This window comes from Rhinoraja longicauda, chromosome 32, assembly GCF_053455715.1.
Source record: "Rhinoraja longicauda isolate Sanriku21f chromosome 32, sRhiLon1.1, whole genome shotgun sequence".
Classification (NCBI taxonomy): domain Eukaryota; kingdom Metazoa; phylum Chordata; class Chondrichthyes; order Rajiformes; family Arhynchobatidae; genus Rhinoraja; species Rhinoraja longicauda.
The window spans coordinates 22,206,546-22,224,350 of record NC_135984.1 but is presented as its reverse complement, the minus strand read 5'-3'; the positions used below and the strand labels follow the sequence as shown (position 1 = coordinate 22,224,350).

At 45.6% G+C, this 17,805-nt stretch overlaps 1 protein-coding gene across 5 annotated transcripts in view; it reads left to right on the top strand.

The window, feature by feature from the left end:
- The window catches only part of pknox2 (pbx/knotted 1 homeobox 2), a 411,407-nt gene that overhangs the window by 266,549 nt on the left and 127,053 nt on the right, over positions 1–17,805 (top strand). For all 5 annotated transcript variants that reach the window (XM_078427015.1, XM_078427017.1, XM_078427016.1 and 2 more), the window contains exon 5: positions 15,464–15,600. In XM_078427015.1, coding sequence (XP_078283141.1) covers positions 15,464–15,600 — 137 coding nt within the window. The remainder of the gene's footprint in view (positions 1–15,463; positions 15,601–17,805) is intronic.

The following is a 17,805-nucleotide window of genomic DNA, read 5'->3' as shown; positions in this document are numbered from 1 at the left end:
CTTAAGGATAGCGGAGTCAGGGGGTATGGGGAGAAGGCAGGAACGGGGTACTGATTGAGAATGATCAGCCATGATCACATTGAATGGTGATGCTGGCTCGAAGGGCCGAATGGCCTACCACTGCACCTATTGTCTATTGTCTACTAAATTACTGATTACAATTACAGAGGCCAATCAACCTACAAACCTGCACATCTTTGGAGTGTGGGAGGAAACCGGAGCACACCGTAAAAACCCACGCGGTCACAAGGAGAACGTGTAAACTCCGCACGGATCTAACCCAGGTTTTAGTGCTGTAAGGCAGCAGCTCTACCGCTGCGCCACCAAATGATGGCCTGCTCGACGTTGCACAATAACCATCAGGCTCTTAAATATTACGCAACACTAATATCAACTGTGAACTTCCAGGGACCATCTTTGTTTGCATTGAAACTATGCGCTTTTTTTGCGCTAGTATTGTGGTTATTAATTTATTGATTTTGTTTTTGTTTATTATGCATTATCTGTGTGTATTGAGTTTACAGGCTTATATTTGCTGCTGGAAGTAACAGTTTCATAGTTCTGTTGTCAGTACATATGACAATTAAACACTCTTGAATCTGGAACCACTGTGAAAATGTGACTCTTGTCAAACCTACACAGAAGCTACACCAGAACAGTAGGACAAGGGAGGAGAAGGAAACCTGGTCACTTGGAGGAATCAATCCCGTTTTAATCCCTCGACCTAAAGAAAGCACCTTGCCTTGGAGCTGGTGTAGTTTAGATTAAGTAGTTAGACTCCTCGAATGAAAGGGCTGTTCTACAAAGAGAGATTGCAAAGGTTTTGACCTGTTCTTACCTAAAGAACCAGAAGTAATTTCATTCAGTCTTAGTAGGCTTGGAAGGATTAAGAAGATAGATGCAGTTTAAAATGTCTCTTTGAGCTGGAGAATCTAGAATTAGCATCGTCCTCGGGTTAAGAGGATAACGAAGATGAGGAAAATTTCCTCGACACAGCTGTAAATCTTTTGAATTCTCTTCCTCTGAAGGGCTGTGCATTTTATGTTATTAAGTTGTATTCAAGACCCAGATTGACAGAATAAAGACAGAGGGAATGACAGACATGGGAGATCATACGGCAACCCTTTGCCTTTTGCTTCTATATTTTTTTCCATTTATATGTGCCAATTACCCCCAATAGTTAATGAATTCTCTTTTAAGAAAAATGGATCTTTTCAATTCACATCTGGGAACTCTGAATGTTATGCCCCTCAATTAAATCTCCCTCCGCTCTCCTCTGCTTTAGACTTTAGCGATTCAGTGCAGAAAGAGGCCCTTCGGCCCACCAAGTCCACGCCGATCAACTATCACCCCGTACATTAGCACTCTCCTGCACACAGCTGACAATTTACAATTTTAACAAAGCCAATTAACCAACAAACCTATATGTCTTTGTAGTGTGGGAGGAAACCGGAACACCCGGAGAAAACCCACGCGGTCACGGGGAGAAACCAGGGTCGTTGGCGCTGTGAGGTAGCAACTCCACCGCTGCGCCACCCTACCGCTCTCCAAGCGTAAGAACATAAAATGCAGAAGTGAAATAGATCATTTGGCTCCTTGAGCCCACTCGTCCATTCATTCACTTGGTTGATTTTTTAGTTCAGCCCCACTTTCTGCATATCCCTTAATATCTAAACGTCTAGCTGACCCCTTCTTTTGAGGTCATGACCCGAGTTTTAGGTATGGTAGCCAGAGGAAACATCGACTTGGTTTCTCCCAGCTGAAGCATTTTGTACATATCTGTGGGATCATCACTCATTCTTCTAAATTTTCGCCAAGTTCAAATTTATTGTCCATGCATGAGTACGTTGAGGTACAGGTACAATGAAACATCTTGTTTGCAGCAATATCAAAGATACTTAGACCCAGACAAACACACCAAAGCAAATTACATATTATATGCATTAGAAAATTATACATACATTTCATGTAAAAAACTGTAAAAGGCAAGACATTTTAACCAAAACAACATTAGAAAATATGTCCATATAACGCAAATGTACTTTATAAATTATATGCCAATTACACATAAAAAGCTAAAAGAAAGAAGGCTTCAAAAGATGCAAGACATTATTGCAAAAACTATTAGAAAGCAATAGTCCATATAGTTCAAAAGGTGGGCCTTGTGGTCTGTTGTTGAGGTTGGATTAGGGTTGTGTAGATTGTTTCAATAACCTGATAGTTGTCGGGAAGTAGCTGTTCCTGAACTTGGTGGTGAGGGACTTCAGGCTTCTGTATCACTTGTCATATAACGAAAGCCAGGAATCAACCTGGTGATTTTTTGTTGTTGTTGCTGAGATCCTCTTTCACAAGTACATCAAGGGTCTCGACCCGAAACGTCACCCATTCCTTCTCGCCAGAGATGCTGCCTGTCCTGCTGAGTTACTCCAGCTTTTTGTGTCTACCTTCCTTCCTTCGAGGCAGTCTCTTCAGGAGTCCATGTGGTTGCAACAAGCCACCACTATTCTCGCACAAACATCCAACTGCCACTTCAGTTGGAATTGAAGCTAAGAGCTAACATTAACAGTGACCCCTAGTTCCTTGTGAACACCTGTGCTACATAGTAACCCACACCAGTTTGCTGTTGCACCCTGCATTTCCACTGTCAAGTTCTCCTGCAAATGGAAACGTTAACCAGTTGTGATGTATGCGAATGAGATTGCTGCAAAGTGTGAAATGTGCATGTGTGAGGGTGTTGTGGGGAGCTGGGTCTGTGAGTGTTGATTGCTCGAATTTAATAACATTTCCACTGACCCTGATTAAATAAATGATGTTATTAAATCTTTTCCAAATTGGATGTAGACACAAAATGCTGGAGTAACTCAGCAGGTCAGGCAGCAACCTTGGGGAAAAGGAATAGGTGAAGTTTCGGATAGAAACCCTTCTAGAGTCAGTTTGAAGTGCTGCCTCACAGCACCAGAGACCTGGGTTCTGTAGGAAAATACCTGCAGATGCTGGTACAAATGGAAGGTATCACAAAAAGCTGGAGTAACTCAGCGGGTCAGGCAGCATCTTAGGAGAGAAGGAATGGGTGACGTTTCGGGTCTCCCATTCTTTCTCTCCTGAGATGCTGCCTGACCCGCTGAGTTACTCCAGCTTTTTGTGATACCAGAGACCTGGGTTCGATCCTGATCCTTGATTTGAGAAAACAAAGCCCTCCCTGACTCTTGGTCTGATGAAGGGTTTCGACCCGAAACGTCTCCTATTCTTTTTCTCCTGAGATGCTGCCAAACCCGCTGAGTTCCCAATTTGGAAAAGTGCGTAAGAAGGAACTGCAGATGATGCTTTACACCAAAAATAGACACAAGGTGCGGAATATTGTGTCTATCTTCGGTGTAAAGCAGCATCTGCAGTTCCTTCTTACACACTTTTCCAAATTGGGACAGGTCCCTGAGCATTCAAATTTTGGAAGGTCTCTCTCTGGCTGCCACCATTCACTGTAACTTTATCTCAGTCGCTTCCTGAGCCCCTTGTGTCCAGATCTCTTCCCCTAGGTGTCAGCTTCTTCAGCTTAGATATCCAGTGAAACTCAGTGTTGAGTCAGAGGTGTGTCATAGATCCCTTGTTGCACAATGACTTCCAATAGTAGTTGGTCTCAGTGCATGTTGGTGGTGCAGCGGTAGAGTTGCTGCCTTACAGCGAATGCAGCGCCGGAGACCCGGGTTCGATCCCGACTACGGGTGATGTCTTTACGGAGTTTGTACGTTCTCCCCGTGACCTGCGAGGGTTTTCTCCGAGATCTTTGATTTCCTCCCACACTCCAAAGACGTACAGGTTTGTAGGTTAATTGGCTGGGAAAATGTAAAAAATTGTCCCTAGTGGGTGTAGGATAGTGTTAATGTGCGGGGATCGCTGGGCGGCGCGGACCCGGTGGGCCGAAGGGCCTGTTTCTGCGCTGTATATCTAAATCTTCAATTTCCTCCCACACACCAAAGACGTACAGGTTTGTAGGTTAATTGGCTTGGTAAATATTAAAAATGTAAAAAAGTGGGTATATGTTAGTGTTAATGTGCGGGGATCGCTGGTCGGCGCAGACCAGGTGGGCCGATAGGGCCTGTTTCCGCGCTGTATCTAAACTCTAAACCCAAAAGGTCCAAATTATACACAGAAAATGATGCAAATGATCATCGGGTCAGGCAGTGTGTGTGTGTGGAGAGTGAGACTGAGTTAATGTTTCATGTTTAGTTTAAAGACATAGTGTGGAAACAGGCCCTTTGGCCCACCAAGTCCACACCGACCTACGATCACCTGTACACTAATTCTATCCTACATCCTGGGGACAATTTAGGGAAGCCAATTAACCTACAAACCTGTACGTCTCTGGAATGTGGGAGGAAACCAGAGCACCCGGAGAAAACCCACGCGGTCCCAGGGAGAACGCACAAACTCTGTGCAGACAGCACCTATAGTCAAGATCGAACCCGGGTCTCTGGCGCTGTCAGGCAGCAGCTTTACCGCTGCGACACTGTGTCCCATGTGCCGGCTTGTGATGGACAGTCCTGGACCCAAGACAATGACAGGTGTTTTCTCAGATGCTGCCTGACCCACTGAGTGTTTCCACCATTTTCAGTTTTCACTTCAGATACATTAGTTGGAGTAGATACATTCGATGGAGACAGGAAAATGTGTGAAAACCCTATTGTCTGTTGTCTATTAGATAGAGCTCTTAAAAAATAGCGGAGTCAAGGGAATGGGGTACTGAGTATGGGTGATCAGCCATGATCACAGTGAATGGCGGTGCTGGCTCGAAGGGCCGAATGGCCTACTCCTGCACCTATTGTTTGTTGTCTAAAACCTTTATAAACCAAAATTATGATTGCAAATAGGAATCCTGGGTATCATGCAAGAACTATCTTCAGTTTTTGCATCTCCCACTACTTGCTATGTACTGAGCAAGAGCATCATGTCCAAGTTGCTGTGTCCCACATGAACACTCTAACACAAGGAACTCTGTGGCATGAATGAAACGGCTGTATGATCTATTGTGTCTTTGTCTACAGCATCACCATCAAATCTGACGGAGGCCACACAGGTGGTTGGGATAATGTGGTTGGGAAGGCCTACGGGATGCTGCTTTCGGTACAAGAGCAGAGAGATTATGCTCCAACTCTTTAAACATTGGCCAGATGGAGCACAATGTGACCAAGAATGATGTAGTAGCAATGGAGAGGAGGCAATGCAGGATCTCACCTGGGATGGAGCAGTTCTGTGGAGAGAGAGGCGGGGATAGGTCCGCTCTCCCCGGAATGGTCTTGGTTAAGAGGGTGTGCGATGAGGTATATAATGTTAGGAGGTGGCGGCACGGTGGCGCAGTGGTAGAGTTGCTGCCTTACAGCGCCAGAGACCCAGGTTCCATCCTGACGATGGGTACTGAGTGTATGGAGATCATGCGTTCTCCCTGTGACCTGCGTGAGTTTTCTTCGAGATCTCCGGTTTCCTCACACACTCCAAAGAAATACAGGTGTGTAGGTTAACTGGCTTGGTATAATTGTAAATTGTCCCTTGTGTGTGTCGGATAGCGCTAGTAGTGTGTGGGGATCGCTGATCGGCATGGACACGGTGGGCCGAAGGGTTACTCTCCTCACTGTATCCCTAAACTAAACTCAGCTAAAAAAGTGCACATGGGGTAGACTGGAGGAACATTTTCCCCCAATTGAGGGGAAGGTCGTTAAAGTGAGAGGAAGGTCATTAAAATGAGGGGAAGTGGATTTAGGGTAAGAGGGAAGGAGATCTGAAGAGAGACCATTTTTACCCAGTGAGTACCTGGAACACACTGCCAAAGAGAGTGGTGGAAGCAGTGTATATCTCAATAGGCACTTAAATTTGCTCAGCATTGAAGATTATGGCTCAAATGCTGGAAGATGGGATTAATACGAATGGGTCCGTGCTGTCAGCAAGGACATGGTGAGCCGAATGGCCTATGTCTCTAGGACTTAAGACTCATGGAAGAGATAATAGACAATAGACAATAGGTGCAGGAGTAGGCCATTCAGCCCTTCGAGCCCGCACCACCATTCAATGAGATCATGGCTGATCATTCTCAATCAGTACCCCGTTCCTGCCTTCTCCCCATACCCTCTGACTCCGCTATCCTTAAGAGCTCTATCTAGCTCTCTCTTGAATGCTTTCAGAGAATTGGCCTCCACTGCCATCTGAGGCAGAGAATTCCACAGCACTGTAGATAGAACAGTACAGGTAGACACAAAATGCTGGAGTAATTTAGTGGGTCAGGCAGCATCTCAGGAGAGAAGGAAAGGGTGACTTTTCGGGTCGAGACCCTTCTTCAGACTGATTAGTCTGAGGAAGGGTCTCGACCCAAAACGTCACCCATTCCTTCTCTCCTGAGATGCTGCCTGACCTGCTGAGTTACTCCAGCATTTTGTGCCTACCTTCGATTTAAACCAGCATCTGCAGTTTTTTCACCTAAAACAGTACAGCACAAGAACAGGCCCTTTGGCCCACAATGCCCGTGCCGAACATGACAATAAGCCATCACACATCTACCTGCGCACATCCCATATTCCTCCCTTTCCTGTAGATCCATATGCCTTTCCATAAGTCAGTCTACCCCGTGACAGAAGGGGGAGGAGTTGTACAGTTTGATGGCCACAGGGAAGAAGCATCTCCTGTGGCATTCTGTGCTGCGTCTTGGTGGAACCAGTCTGTTGCTGCTGAAGGTGCTGCTTGGGTGGGATTTGAAGCTAGGATTTTTAGATTTAGAGATACAGTGAGGAAACAGGCCCTTCGGCCCACCAAGTCCGCGCCGCCCAGCGATCCCCGCACATTAACACTATCCTACACACACTAGGGACAATTTTTACATTTACCCAGTCAATTAACCTACATACCTGTACGTCTTTGGAGTGTGGGAGGAAACCGAAGATCTCGGAGAAAACCCACGCAGGTCACGGGGAGAACGTACAAACTCCGTACAGACGGCGCCCGTAGTCAGGATCGAACCTGAGTCTCCGGCGCTGCATTCGCTGTAAGGCAGCAACTCTACCGCTGCGCCACCGTGCCGCACGATGATGTTGGCCTTATGCAAGACTTGATGCCTTGCGCTACCTGAATGCCCAGGGAGCTGGCACAAGTACATACAATAACACAGAGGGTGCAGATTTATCTTGTCAGAGCTCTGCCGTACATATTGAGACAAATAGACACATCAAGCACCCACTCATTAACAATCTGCTGCCGCTCCGATTTGCCCAGTGATCAGGAGAATGAAAATAAATTAGAATGTTTTAAATTAAGCTTCTTTGTTCTTTGCGCATAAATTCTGTCCTTGAGGATTTGTGGCGGAGGGGGGATTTATAGCAGACAGTGGCTGTCAGTCATTTCCACAGGCTTGATACCAGGATGACTGAGCCTCCATAGAGGTCCCTGTGGAAGCTGGTATCTGTAGTAGGTGAGCGTGAGACGACCAAATAAAACTTAAAAACCTGTGGAGATTTAAGAGCTGGAAGTACAAAGGAATGTAGAATGGGGTTAGTTGAGTGTGAAGAGCCCAATTTAATTCACACTGAAGCAGGGATTAAGAATTTATGGCTTTTGAAAGAGCCGATAATGAACCACGCAACCTTATCCTTGTCACTCCCCTGAGAAACAAATTGACTGTTTAATAAAATGGGGATTGAGATCAAAATCCAGAAAGAGTTCCCTAGGGAAGGAAATGGGAGGGGGAAGGAGAGAAGCATTTCCCTTGAGTCAGGTAACACAACAGCTCTCCCTTTCATTGCCCACCAAATCGTCTGTACCGAGTAGTGCCTGTTCTGTCAGACGAGCTATTTGCTGGATGATAGTTTGTCACCTCCAACTGCCTCTGGGAGCAGCGACCTGGTTTTAGAGGAAACAGGGGGCGAGTGGCGTTTAAAAGGGCAGCAGATTCTCTGCTCTTATTGAATAGAAACGTCACCCATTCCTTCCCTGCAGAGATGCTGCCTGTCCCGCTGGGTTACCCCTGCATTTTGTGCCTATCTTCGGTGTAAACCAGCATCTGCAGCTCCTTCCTACACATGTCTCTGCTCTTACAGCAGCTTGGGATGGACTGGGGCAGAGAGGCCTTGACTTCATTAAACCACCCAACAATGGGATAGGAGGCGGAGATGGGCAGACTCTCGATTGGTACGGGTGTCGTGGGTTACAGGGTGCAGGCGGGAGAATGGGGTTCAGAGGGAAAGATAGATCAGCCATGATTGAATGCAGGAGTAGACTAGATGGGCCAAGTGGCCTAATTCCGCTCCTACAACTTATGAATTGCAGATGCTGGTTCATACCAAAGATAGATGAAAAGTGATGGAGTAACTCAGTGGGTCAGGCAGCATCTCTGGAGAAAAAGGATGGGTAACGTTTTGGGTCAGGACCGAAGGAGACTCCCGGTCAATCTGAAGAAGACCTCACACCCTCTTCAACTCTTCAATAACTTCCCATTTTTTTAGGCCCCCATTGCCTCATCTTTACCACGGGTGTCCAGTCCCTTTACATCTCCATCCCCCACCAGCAAGGTCTCACTGCCCTCCGTTTCGTCCTCGAACAGAGACCCAATCAATTTCCCTCTACTAACACTTTCCTTCACTGGGTGGACCTTGTCCTCACCCTCAACGACTCTTCTGACTCCTCTCCCTTTCGCCAAGTTAAAGTTGTAGCTGTGGGCAATCACATGGGCCCCAACCATATCATATCATATCATCATATCATATATGTACAGCCGGAAACAGGCCTTTTCGGCCCTCCAAGTCCGTGCCGCCCAGTGATCCCCGCACATTAACACTATCCTACACCCACTAGGGACAATTTTTACATTTACCCAGCCAATTAACCTACATACCTGTACGTCTTTGGAGTGTGGGAGGAAACCGAAGATCTCGGAGAAAACCCACGCAGGTCACGGGGAGAACGTACAAACTCCTTACAGTGCAGCACCCGTAGTCAGGATCGAACCTGAGTCTCCGGCGCTGCATTCGCTGTAAACCATGCCTGCTTTTTTGCAGGTTACTTCAAACTCTCCTTGTTTCAGACGAACACGAGCAGCATCCCAAACTCTTTCTCTGCTACATCAATTGGGGCTGCCCCCTGCCCCCGCGCAGTCTGTGTTGATCTCATTAACCTCAGCACTAACCCACTGTGCCCTCAGATTCACCTGGACTACCTCCGACATCTCTCTCCTCTTTCTTGATCTCTCGGGCTCCAGCACAGGGGAGAGGCTACCGACTGGTCTTAACACAAACTACCAACTTTTCTTTTCTTTTCATTTATTTATCTATGTATTTATTTCCGGTCAATACAATACAACAGATTGACTGTACAATTGTGAAAGTCAAATAGCACCAAATCATTATATCAAAAATCAAACAATATAATCACACATGATATTCTCTGACCGAAACAAAAGGTGTAGGCAGAAGCCAAAGCTTATTGTGTCTATCCTTAATACTTAACAAAGCATTACCCTAACTAGCCAAAATAGCAGCGAAACAAAACAATAAAACAAAATATAATTTAAAAAACACAACCTCATAAGTCAGAAGCAGATAAACAAAACATAGAAAGAAATATAAATATAATCAAGAAACATCATTTCTGTCATGTCAGTTATTTCTCAGTGCTGATCACATATTTTGTATCTTTCAAATATAATATTTTTGAACATTTTCTTGAACATATTACGACACTCTTTTAATTCATTGTTGCAACTATTCCATAGATTGACCCCTTTAACAGTCACACATCTATTTTTCACTTTTGTTCTTGCCCTTTTTTTTTCAAACATATAATTTCCCCTGAGTGGATACCTGCTCTCCCTCACTGAAAACAAACCTTGGATGCAGTCAGGAAGTGTCCTTTCTATAAGAAAATAACTGCAGATGCTGGTACAAATCGATTTATTCACAAAATGCTGGAGTAACTCAGCAGGTCAGGCAGCATCTCGGGAGAGAAGGAATGGGTGACGTTTCGGGTCGAGACCCTTCTTCCTTTTGCTCTAAACATTATTTGTAGAATTAACTCACACTGTTAACTGGACTGCACCTCCTCCCACCCTGCCTCTTGCAAAGACACAACCCCCAACTATCAATGCCTTTGACTCCACCGCATCTTCTCCCAAGATGAGGCTTTCCGTTCACTTACATCCAAGGTTCCCCCCTTCTGCCATAGGTGGATCTGCACCTCCTGTGTCGCGTGGTTCTGCTTTCATTCCCCCCTCTCCACAGACGCAACAGGGATATAGTAGACCCGGCCCTTACCTTTCACCCCACCAGCCTTCGCAACCAACACATAACCCTCTGATATTTGCATCACCTCCAATGGGATCCCATCACCAGTCACATCTTCCCATCTCCACCCCTTTCCACCTTCTGCAGAGACCGCAACTCTGTGGTTCACTCATCCCTTCCCACCCAAACCATCCCCTCTCCGGGCACTGTCCGCTGCAACGGCAGGAGATGTAACACCTGTCCCTATACCTCCACCCGCGCCTCCATCCAGAGACCTCAGCAGTCCTTCTAGGTGCGACAGGTTCATGCGTACCTTCTCGGACCTCATCTACTGCATCCGTGGTTCCTGAGCTGACCGCCTGAACATCAGTGAGACCAAGTGCAGATTCGGTGACCGTTTTCTGCCATCAAGACCAACTGGATCTCCCGGTTGTCAACCATTTCAACTCCCCTTCCCATTCCCACACTGACCTTTCTGTCCTGGGCCTCCTCCATTGCCAGAGTGAGGCCCCACACAAACTCGAGTACCAGCACTCCATATTTTGCTTGGTTGCTTATAACTCAACGGTATGAACATTGAATTCTCCAATTGCAGGCAACCTCTAACCCACTGCACCCCATTCTTCCCCCCCCCTTTTTTTCTGTGCCCCACCTGGACGTACCTATTTCTCTCCTCCCCATCCCTTTTATCTCACCCCTCTCCCTCCTCGCGACCCCACCTAGTCCCACACTTCCTTATCTCCTCTCCCAACCCTTACTCCTAGATTGGCATCAACTCTTCAATCTGTCAGTCTCACGCCTTCCATTCTAATCTCCAGCCTTTGTTCCAACAATCTGCCTACCAAAACCCCTCCTCGCCTGTGCCCACCAATTATCTGCCATGCTTTGTCTCCATCAGTCTGAAGAAGGGTCTCGACCCGAAACTTCACCCTTTCCTCTCTATCCAGAGATGCTGCCTGTCCCGCTGAGTTACTCCAGCAATTTGTGACATGCCTTGTCCTGCCTCTAGTCTTCCAGCTTTCTTTCCCCCCAAGCAATCAGTCTGAAGAATGCATCCGACCAAAAACGTCACCCATCCACGTTCTCCAGAGATGCTGCCTGACCCGCTGAGTTTCTCCAGCACTTTGTGTCCTTTTGAGAGCAAGATTGTTGTTCTGGCTCCATTCATTCAGATTTACAATATTTGTCCTGTACTCTGGAATCATTACCTGTTAATCGTCCAACAATGGTGATATCATCGGCAAATTTAAAACCGGCATTGAAACTGTGTCTGGGTGTAGAATGAGTCGTGTAGGTGACTCAGCATACAGCCCTGAGGTACATCTGTGTGGAAGGCTATCAAGGAAGAAGTGATGGTGCTGATTTGTACTGATTGTGGTCTGCCAATGAGGAAGTCAAAGATCCAGTTTAGTTTGGTTCAGATATACAGTACGGAAACAGGCCCTTCGGCCCACCGAGTCCGTGCAGACCAGTGATGCCCGTACACTAACACTATCCTGCACACTAGTGACATTACAATTTTTACCAAAACCTTCAAACCTGTGCATCTCTGGAGTGTGGGAGGAAACCTGAACACCTGGGGAAAACCCACACGGTTACAGGGAGAATGTATAGATTCTGTAAAACAGCACCCGTAGACAGGATCAACTGGCGCTGTAAGGCAACAACTCTACCACTGTGCTATCATGCGTGCAGTTACATGGGGAAGAGCAGAGATCTAGTTCCCTGAGTTTGTTCGAATCTTTGGAGTTGATAACAATGTTGAATACCAAGCTGTCGTCAATGAACAACAACCTGACATTCTTATTGTCCAAGTGGTCCAGTGCAGAGTGGAGAGCCAGCAACATTGCATCCCTTGTGACCTGTTGAGGCGGTAGGCGAATGGCAGAGGGTGCAGGTTCTGATGTGCATCAAAACCAACTTCACAATGCACTTCATCACCACAGATGTTAGTAGTAATTGAAGAATTACTAGTATTATTGATGTCCTTTTTCAACCAGGTGGGAAACTCATACCTCAGGAATGAGAAGGTGAAGATGTCCACAAATGCCCCAGCCAGTTAGTCCCCGCGGGTTTTAAAAATACGTCAAGGTACACCGTCAGGAGTGGACCCTCTCTGAAAGTTCACCCACATGAAGGATCTTCTGACGTCGGCCTCTGAGACTGAGAATACAATGTCATCACAGATTATGGGGGCACGGGAAGGTTCAGATTAGGCACATTACTGTTCGAACTGCCCGCGCGCTTTCTTTCTGCGGTGTTCAGTCACATTGAATTATCGGTCCCCTTCCCAGAGATCTTTTGAGGTGTCAGTAAATGAATTGAAACCCATTTAGCTCATTTGTGTTAAATACCACAGGGTGCTGAGGAAGTAATAAGATTAATGGAGGGACTTTGCAAGGTGAGATCGGGCCTTAAACATTTAATGAAAGATTTTATGACTGGATGTGCTGCAGTTCAGCCCTTTAATCATCGCTGCTTTGGTTCTGACATGAATTAAAATCCTTAGATGTCTCTTCATTTATTGTTCAGAGTTACTGTTGGTTATCTTATTTGATTGACTGCACTTTGCAATGTGAACTGACTGCTAACAACAACAACATAAATTGTAACGTTCTGGAGCATGCATTCAATTCATTATCGTCCCTTCCCAAATATCTATAGTGTAAAGGCATTGTACCAGTGGTATTAAACTGGGCAGATCAGAAGTACTCATTCAATTTCTGTGTGGTGCTACAGTCATACTACCTCATCATTAAGTTCTTGCTGTTCGATGCAATAACTGAGGAGTCTGTTTTAATTTTTAATGATCTCACCCACTCGCACTGCCATCTTTAATAATCTATGTATCTGTGAGCATGAGTCTCTCTGCTCTCTTGAAAATCTTGCTTCTTTCTGTACTTCCAGGCTGGGCATTAACAGCTAGGTTTAGATTTGTTTATTGTCACGTGAAGGCTGTCACGTGAAGGTGTTCACCTTCACTCAGCCCACCTTGGTCCATATAATCTCCCGCTGGCCAAACATTTTAACTCCCCTTCGTTTTCACCCAACAAACAGCTAACAATGAGGGTCTCGACCTGAATCGTCACCCATTCCTTCTCTCCAGAGATGCTGCCTGACCAGCTGAGTTACTCCAGCATTTTGTGAATAAACAGCTAACAATGGCCTAGTTCCTTTATCATCGTGACTTTTTTGCGTATCTTTCATTCATTGTTCTTTATATCCCTACACATCGTCGTCTGTATCTCTCGTTTCCCTTTCTCCTGACTCGTCTGAAGAAGGGTCTCGAGCCGAAACGTCACCCATTCCTTCTCTCCAGAGATGCTGCCTGTCCCGCTGAGTTACTCCAGCCTTTTGTGTCTATTGCCATGTAAAACTAATCTCCTCTACCTGCACGTGGTCCATATACCTCCATCTCCTGCATATCAACATGCCTCCTTCAAAGCCTCTTAAGTCCCACTATCATATCTTCCTCCGTCACTGGTGGGACTTAAGAGGCTTTGAAGGAGGCATGTTGATATGCAGGAGATGCATCTCCCATGTGCCTACTCCTGAATGTAATGGTATGGAATAAAGATTCTATGATTATTCTTAAGCTTGGCCACAACATGTGGGATTTCTGACTAGTTTAATTATATCAAAGAGATATCCACTAACAAGTTTAGTTCGTCCTTGGCTTATAAGAGTCTGACTCATCTTGCTCCTACGTACAATCCCATAAAACATTATAACATTACTAAATTCAAAAGTTGGCTTTCCATTCACATGTTTGTTTCGTTTTTTGGTTAGAGTTACAGTGCGAAAACAGGCTGTTCGGCCCACCGAGACCGCGCCGACCAGTGATCCCCGTACACTAGCACTATCCTACACGCTACGGACAATATACAGTTTTTATCAAAGACAAATTAACCTCCAAACCGGCACATCTTTGGAGTGTGGGAGGAAACCGGAGCACCCGGGGGAAACCCACGCAGTCTCAGGGAGAACAAACAAACTCCCTACGGACAGCATCCATAGTCATGATCGAACCGGATCTCTTGCCCTGTAAGGCAGCAACTCTACCGCTGCGCCACCATGTCCTGTTTGTTCTTGTGAATGACAGAATTAGTTCTCTCCCCCTCTCTATCTCTCCGCATCGGCCCCTTTCTCTGTCTCTCGTAATTGTTCTTTCTTATCAGTCTGGTGTACCTTTAATGCCATTCATTCCAATGTTGTTGGAATATGGTTACCATATCAAGTAATGTTAGTGTATTAGGAAAAAAACTGCCGATGTTGGTTAAAATCGAAGGTAGACACAAAATGCTGGAGTAACTCAACGGGTCAGGCAGCATCTCGGGTGAGAAGTAATGTTAGTGTTTTATTTGACTTATGGACAAAATCAACTTCAGTGTGTCTGTAAAATTGGAACCATCTCATTACTCAGGGAGAGCCTGTACGACCTGCCACTGTGGAAAAATTATGACATATATTCCATTTACATCTTCACAACAGCTGGTTGGCTAAACCTCAGCAAAGAATTGGTGTATCTGTGGTGCAAGGAAGTGGGAATGCTTGGGGTACTTTGGTCAAACAAACTCCTCAAAGCAGTGAAGATGGACACAACATTACTGGAGTATCTCAACAGGACATGCAGCATCTCTAGATAGAAGGAACGGGTGACGTTTCGGGTTGAGACCCTCTTCAGACTTCCCATTCGGTCAAAACATCCAGAGATGCTGCTTGACCCGCTGAGTTACTCCAGCATTTTGTGTTGTAAACCAGCATCTGCATCTCCTTCCTACTGTGATGTCTTGAGAGGTCGGGAGCTTTTCTCTTGAAGGTTGGGAGGTGTGGGTGCCAGAAATGAAGACAGAAAAGTTCTTGTTTTCAAACTTAAATTCCATATATTTAGTCTTTTCCAAAAACAGGTAAACTTAATTGTTTGCAGACAGGTACACAAAACCAAAACAGGTAGTTAAATCAAAACTGTAGCTTGCTGCCTTCTTACAAAATATAACTCAAACACTGCTTCTCTCCCTGTCTGCTCCAGTCGTTGTCTCTCCTTTTAAATACACTGATTCCCTTCCCTTTTAGCTCTCTCACTGAGGCAATCAGCTCAACTGGTTCAGCTGGGCAGCAATCAATGTCAGCAGCAATCAGTGTCAGCAGCAATCAGCTTTATTGTCTCTTTCTTCTTCAGTAAAGCTTTATTGTCTCTTTCTTCTCCTGCACAGATGACGGCCACGACGCAGCAAACTACCAAGACACAGCCAGTGCATATTCCAGCATCTTCCGCCGCTGCTACTCCAGTACCCACTGTGCCACTTGACCCTCAAGCACAGCTGGAGTCTGACAAAAGAGCAGTCTACAGGTAAGTCCCAGTTATAAAATCTTCACCCAGAGTGGCTGTGATGAAGATACAAAGTGACCTATAGGTATGAACCTGTGGATATGAAGAGTATCTAGAGAGCCATGGAGCAGGAGGGCAGAAATGACATTTGGGAGAACTATACCAGTGAGAAAGCATGGACAGAGAGGAGGTCAGTAATCTAATCGTACAGTGTGGACACAGGCCGTTCGGCCCAATTTGCCCACACCGACCAACGTGTCACATCTACACAAGTTCCACCTGAATGGATTTGGCCCATATCCCTCTAAACCTATCCTATCCACGTACCTGTCTAAATGTTTCTTAAACATTGTGATAGTGCCTGTCTCAACTCCCTCCTCCGGCAGTTCGTTCCATACATCCACCACCCTTTGCGTGAAAAGGTTACCCCAATATCAATAGTCAATAGTCGTTTATTTGTCACATACACATAAATGTGTAGTGAAATGAAAAATTACCCACAGTTCAACAATAAGACCAATAAGATTAATAAAAAAAAAACGCAATAACACATACAATCATAAACTAACACCAAACAAAAGAAACATCCATCACAGTGAATCTCCTCCAGTCCCTCCTCACTGTGATGGAAGGCCAGAATGTCTTTTCTCTTCCCTGCCGTCTTCTCCCGTGGTCAGGCTGTTGGAGTTGCCACGTCGGGGCGGTCGGGACTCCCGACATTGAAGCCCCCGCCGGGCGGAGAAAATCCCGCGGCCTATTCCAGGCCGCGCCGGGCAGAGACGGTCCGCGGCGGGCCGACCCAAGCCACAAGTTCCTGTTAAATCTTTCCCCCCCTCAACTTAAACTTATGTGCTCTGGTCCCTGGTTCCCCAACTCTGGGCAAGAGACTCTGTGTGTCTACTTGATCTGTTCCTCTCAAGATTTTGTACACCTCTCTCTGATCATCCTCCTGCGCTCCAAGGAATAGGAGTCCAGGCCTAATGAAAAGGCATAGGGAGTAGAATGTGTAAATGCTTGCATTGTGCGAGACTGGTACAAAAATTGCAATGTAAAGGTACAAAAAGCGTAGATATAAACAGTGTAACAAATCTGTACACATAACAGGTAGGAGAGGTATGTACAGAGATATGACTTATAGTGCAGTTCAAAGAGCCAAGGAAAGAAATTGAATTCCATCAGCGGAACAAAATATGCAAGGATTTTATGCAGATGACTTTCTGAATGTTGTGTTCAGAGGCAAATAAGAAAAAAACACAATATAAATCACTGACCTTTGGATACACCTTGCACAAGTCAATATTCTTGAGAAGTCTGAAAATCCATTACAAAATAATACTTTCAGGAGAACAGAGAAAAAAAAATACAAGGGGTAGAAATATAAAAAGTCTCAATGGTGATGTAAAAATTAAAATTCTGTTGTGGGTCAATGTCGACAGTACCAGGCTATGTGTTGTTATGTTGGAGGAACGAAGCATTAAAGTGCGCTCCAGCATTTTCTTTCAGCTTTAGGATCTGTTTGACAGCTCATGATACAAATAAAATGAGAGACTCGCATCAGAGGTCCCAATGTTAATTAAGCTTGAGCAGTGTTGCGCGAGTTTCTGATAAGTGTAGATGCACAGCACCTAAACTAGCACCAGTTGCTAATGCTACTTTGACATGCAGAAAGATGGTAGATAATTCATATGATGAAAGAATGCAGCGACTGGGCTTGTATTCACTGGAATTTAGAAGGATGAGAGGGGATCTTATAGAAACATCATAAAATTATTCAGGGATTGGACACGCTAGATGCAGGAAATATGTTCCCGACGTTGGGGGAGTCCAGGACCAGGGGCCACAGTTTAAGAATAAGGGGTAGGCCATTTAGGACGGAGATGAGGAAAAACTTTTTCACACAGAGAGTTGTGAATTTGTGGAATTCTCTGCCTCAGAAGGCAGTGGAGGCCGATTCACTGGATACATTCAAAAGAGAATTAGATAGAGCTCTTAGGACTAGCGGAATCAAGGGGTATGGGGATAAGGCAGGAACGGGGTACTGATTGTGGATGATCAGTCATGATCACAATGAATGGCAGTGCTGGTTCGAAGGGCCGAATGGTCTACTCCTGCACCTGTTGTCTATGTATCTATGTGTCTGTAATGACAAATCAATGTGATTCTCTAGACTCCCACCTATTTCCTCCCGGAAATACAGCGCGGAAACAGTCCCTTCGGCCCACCGGG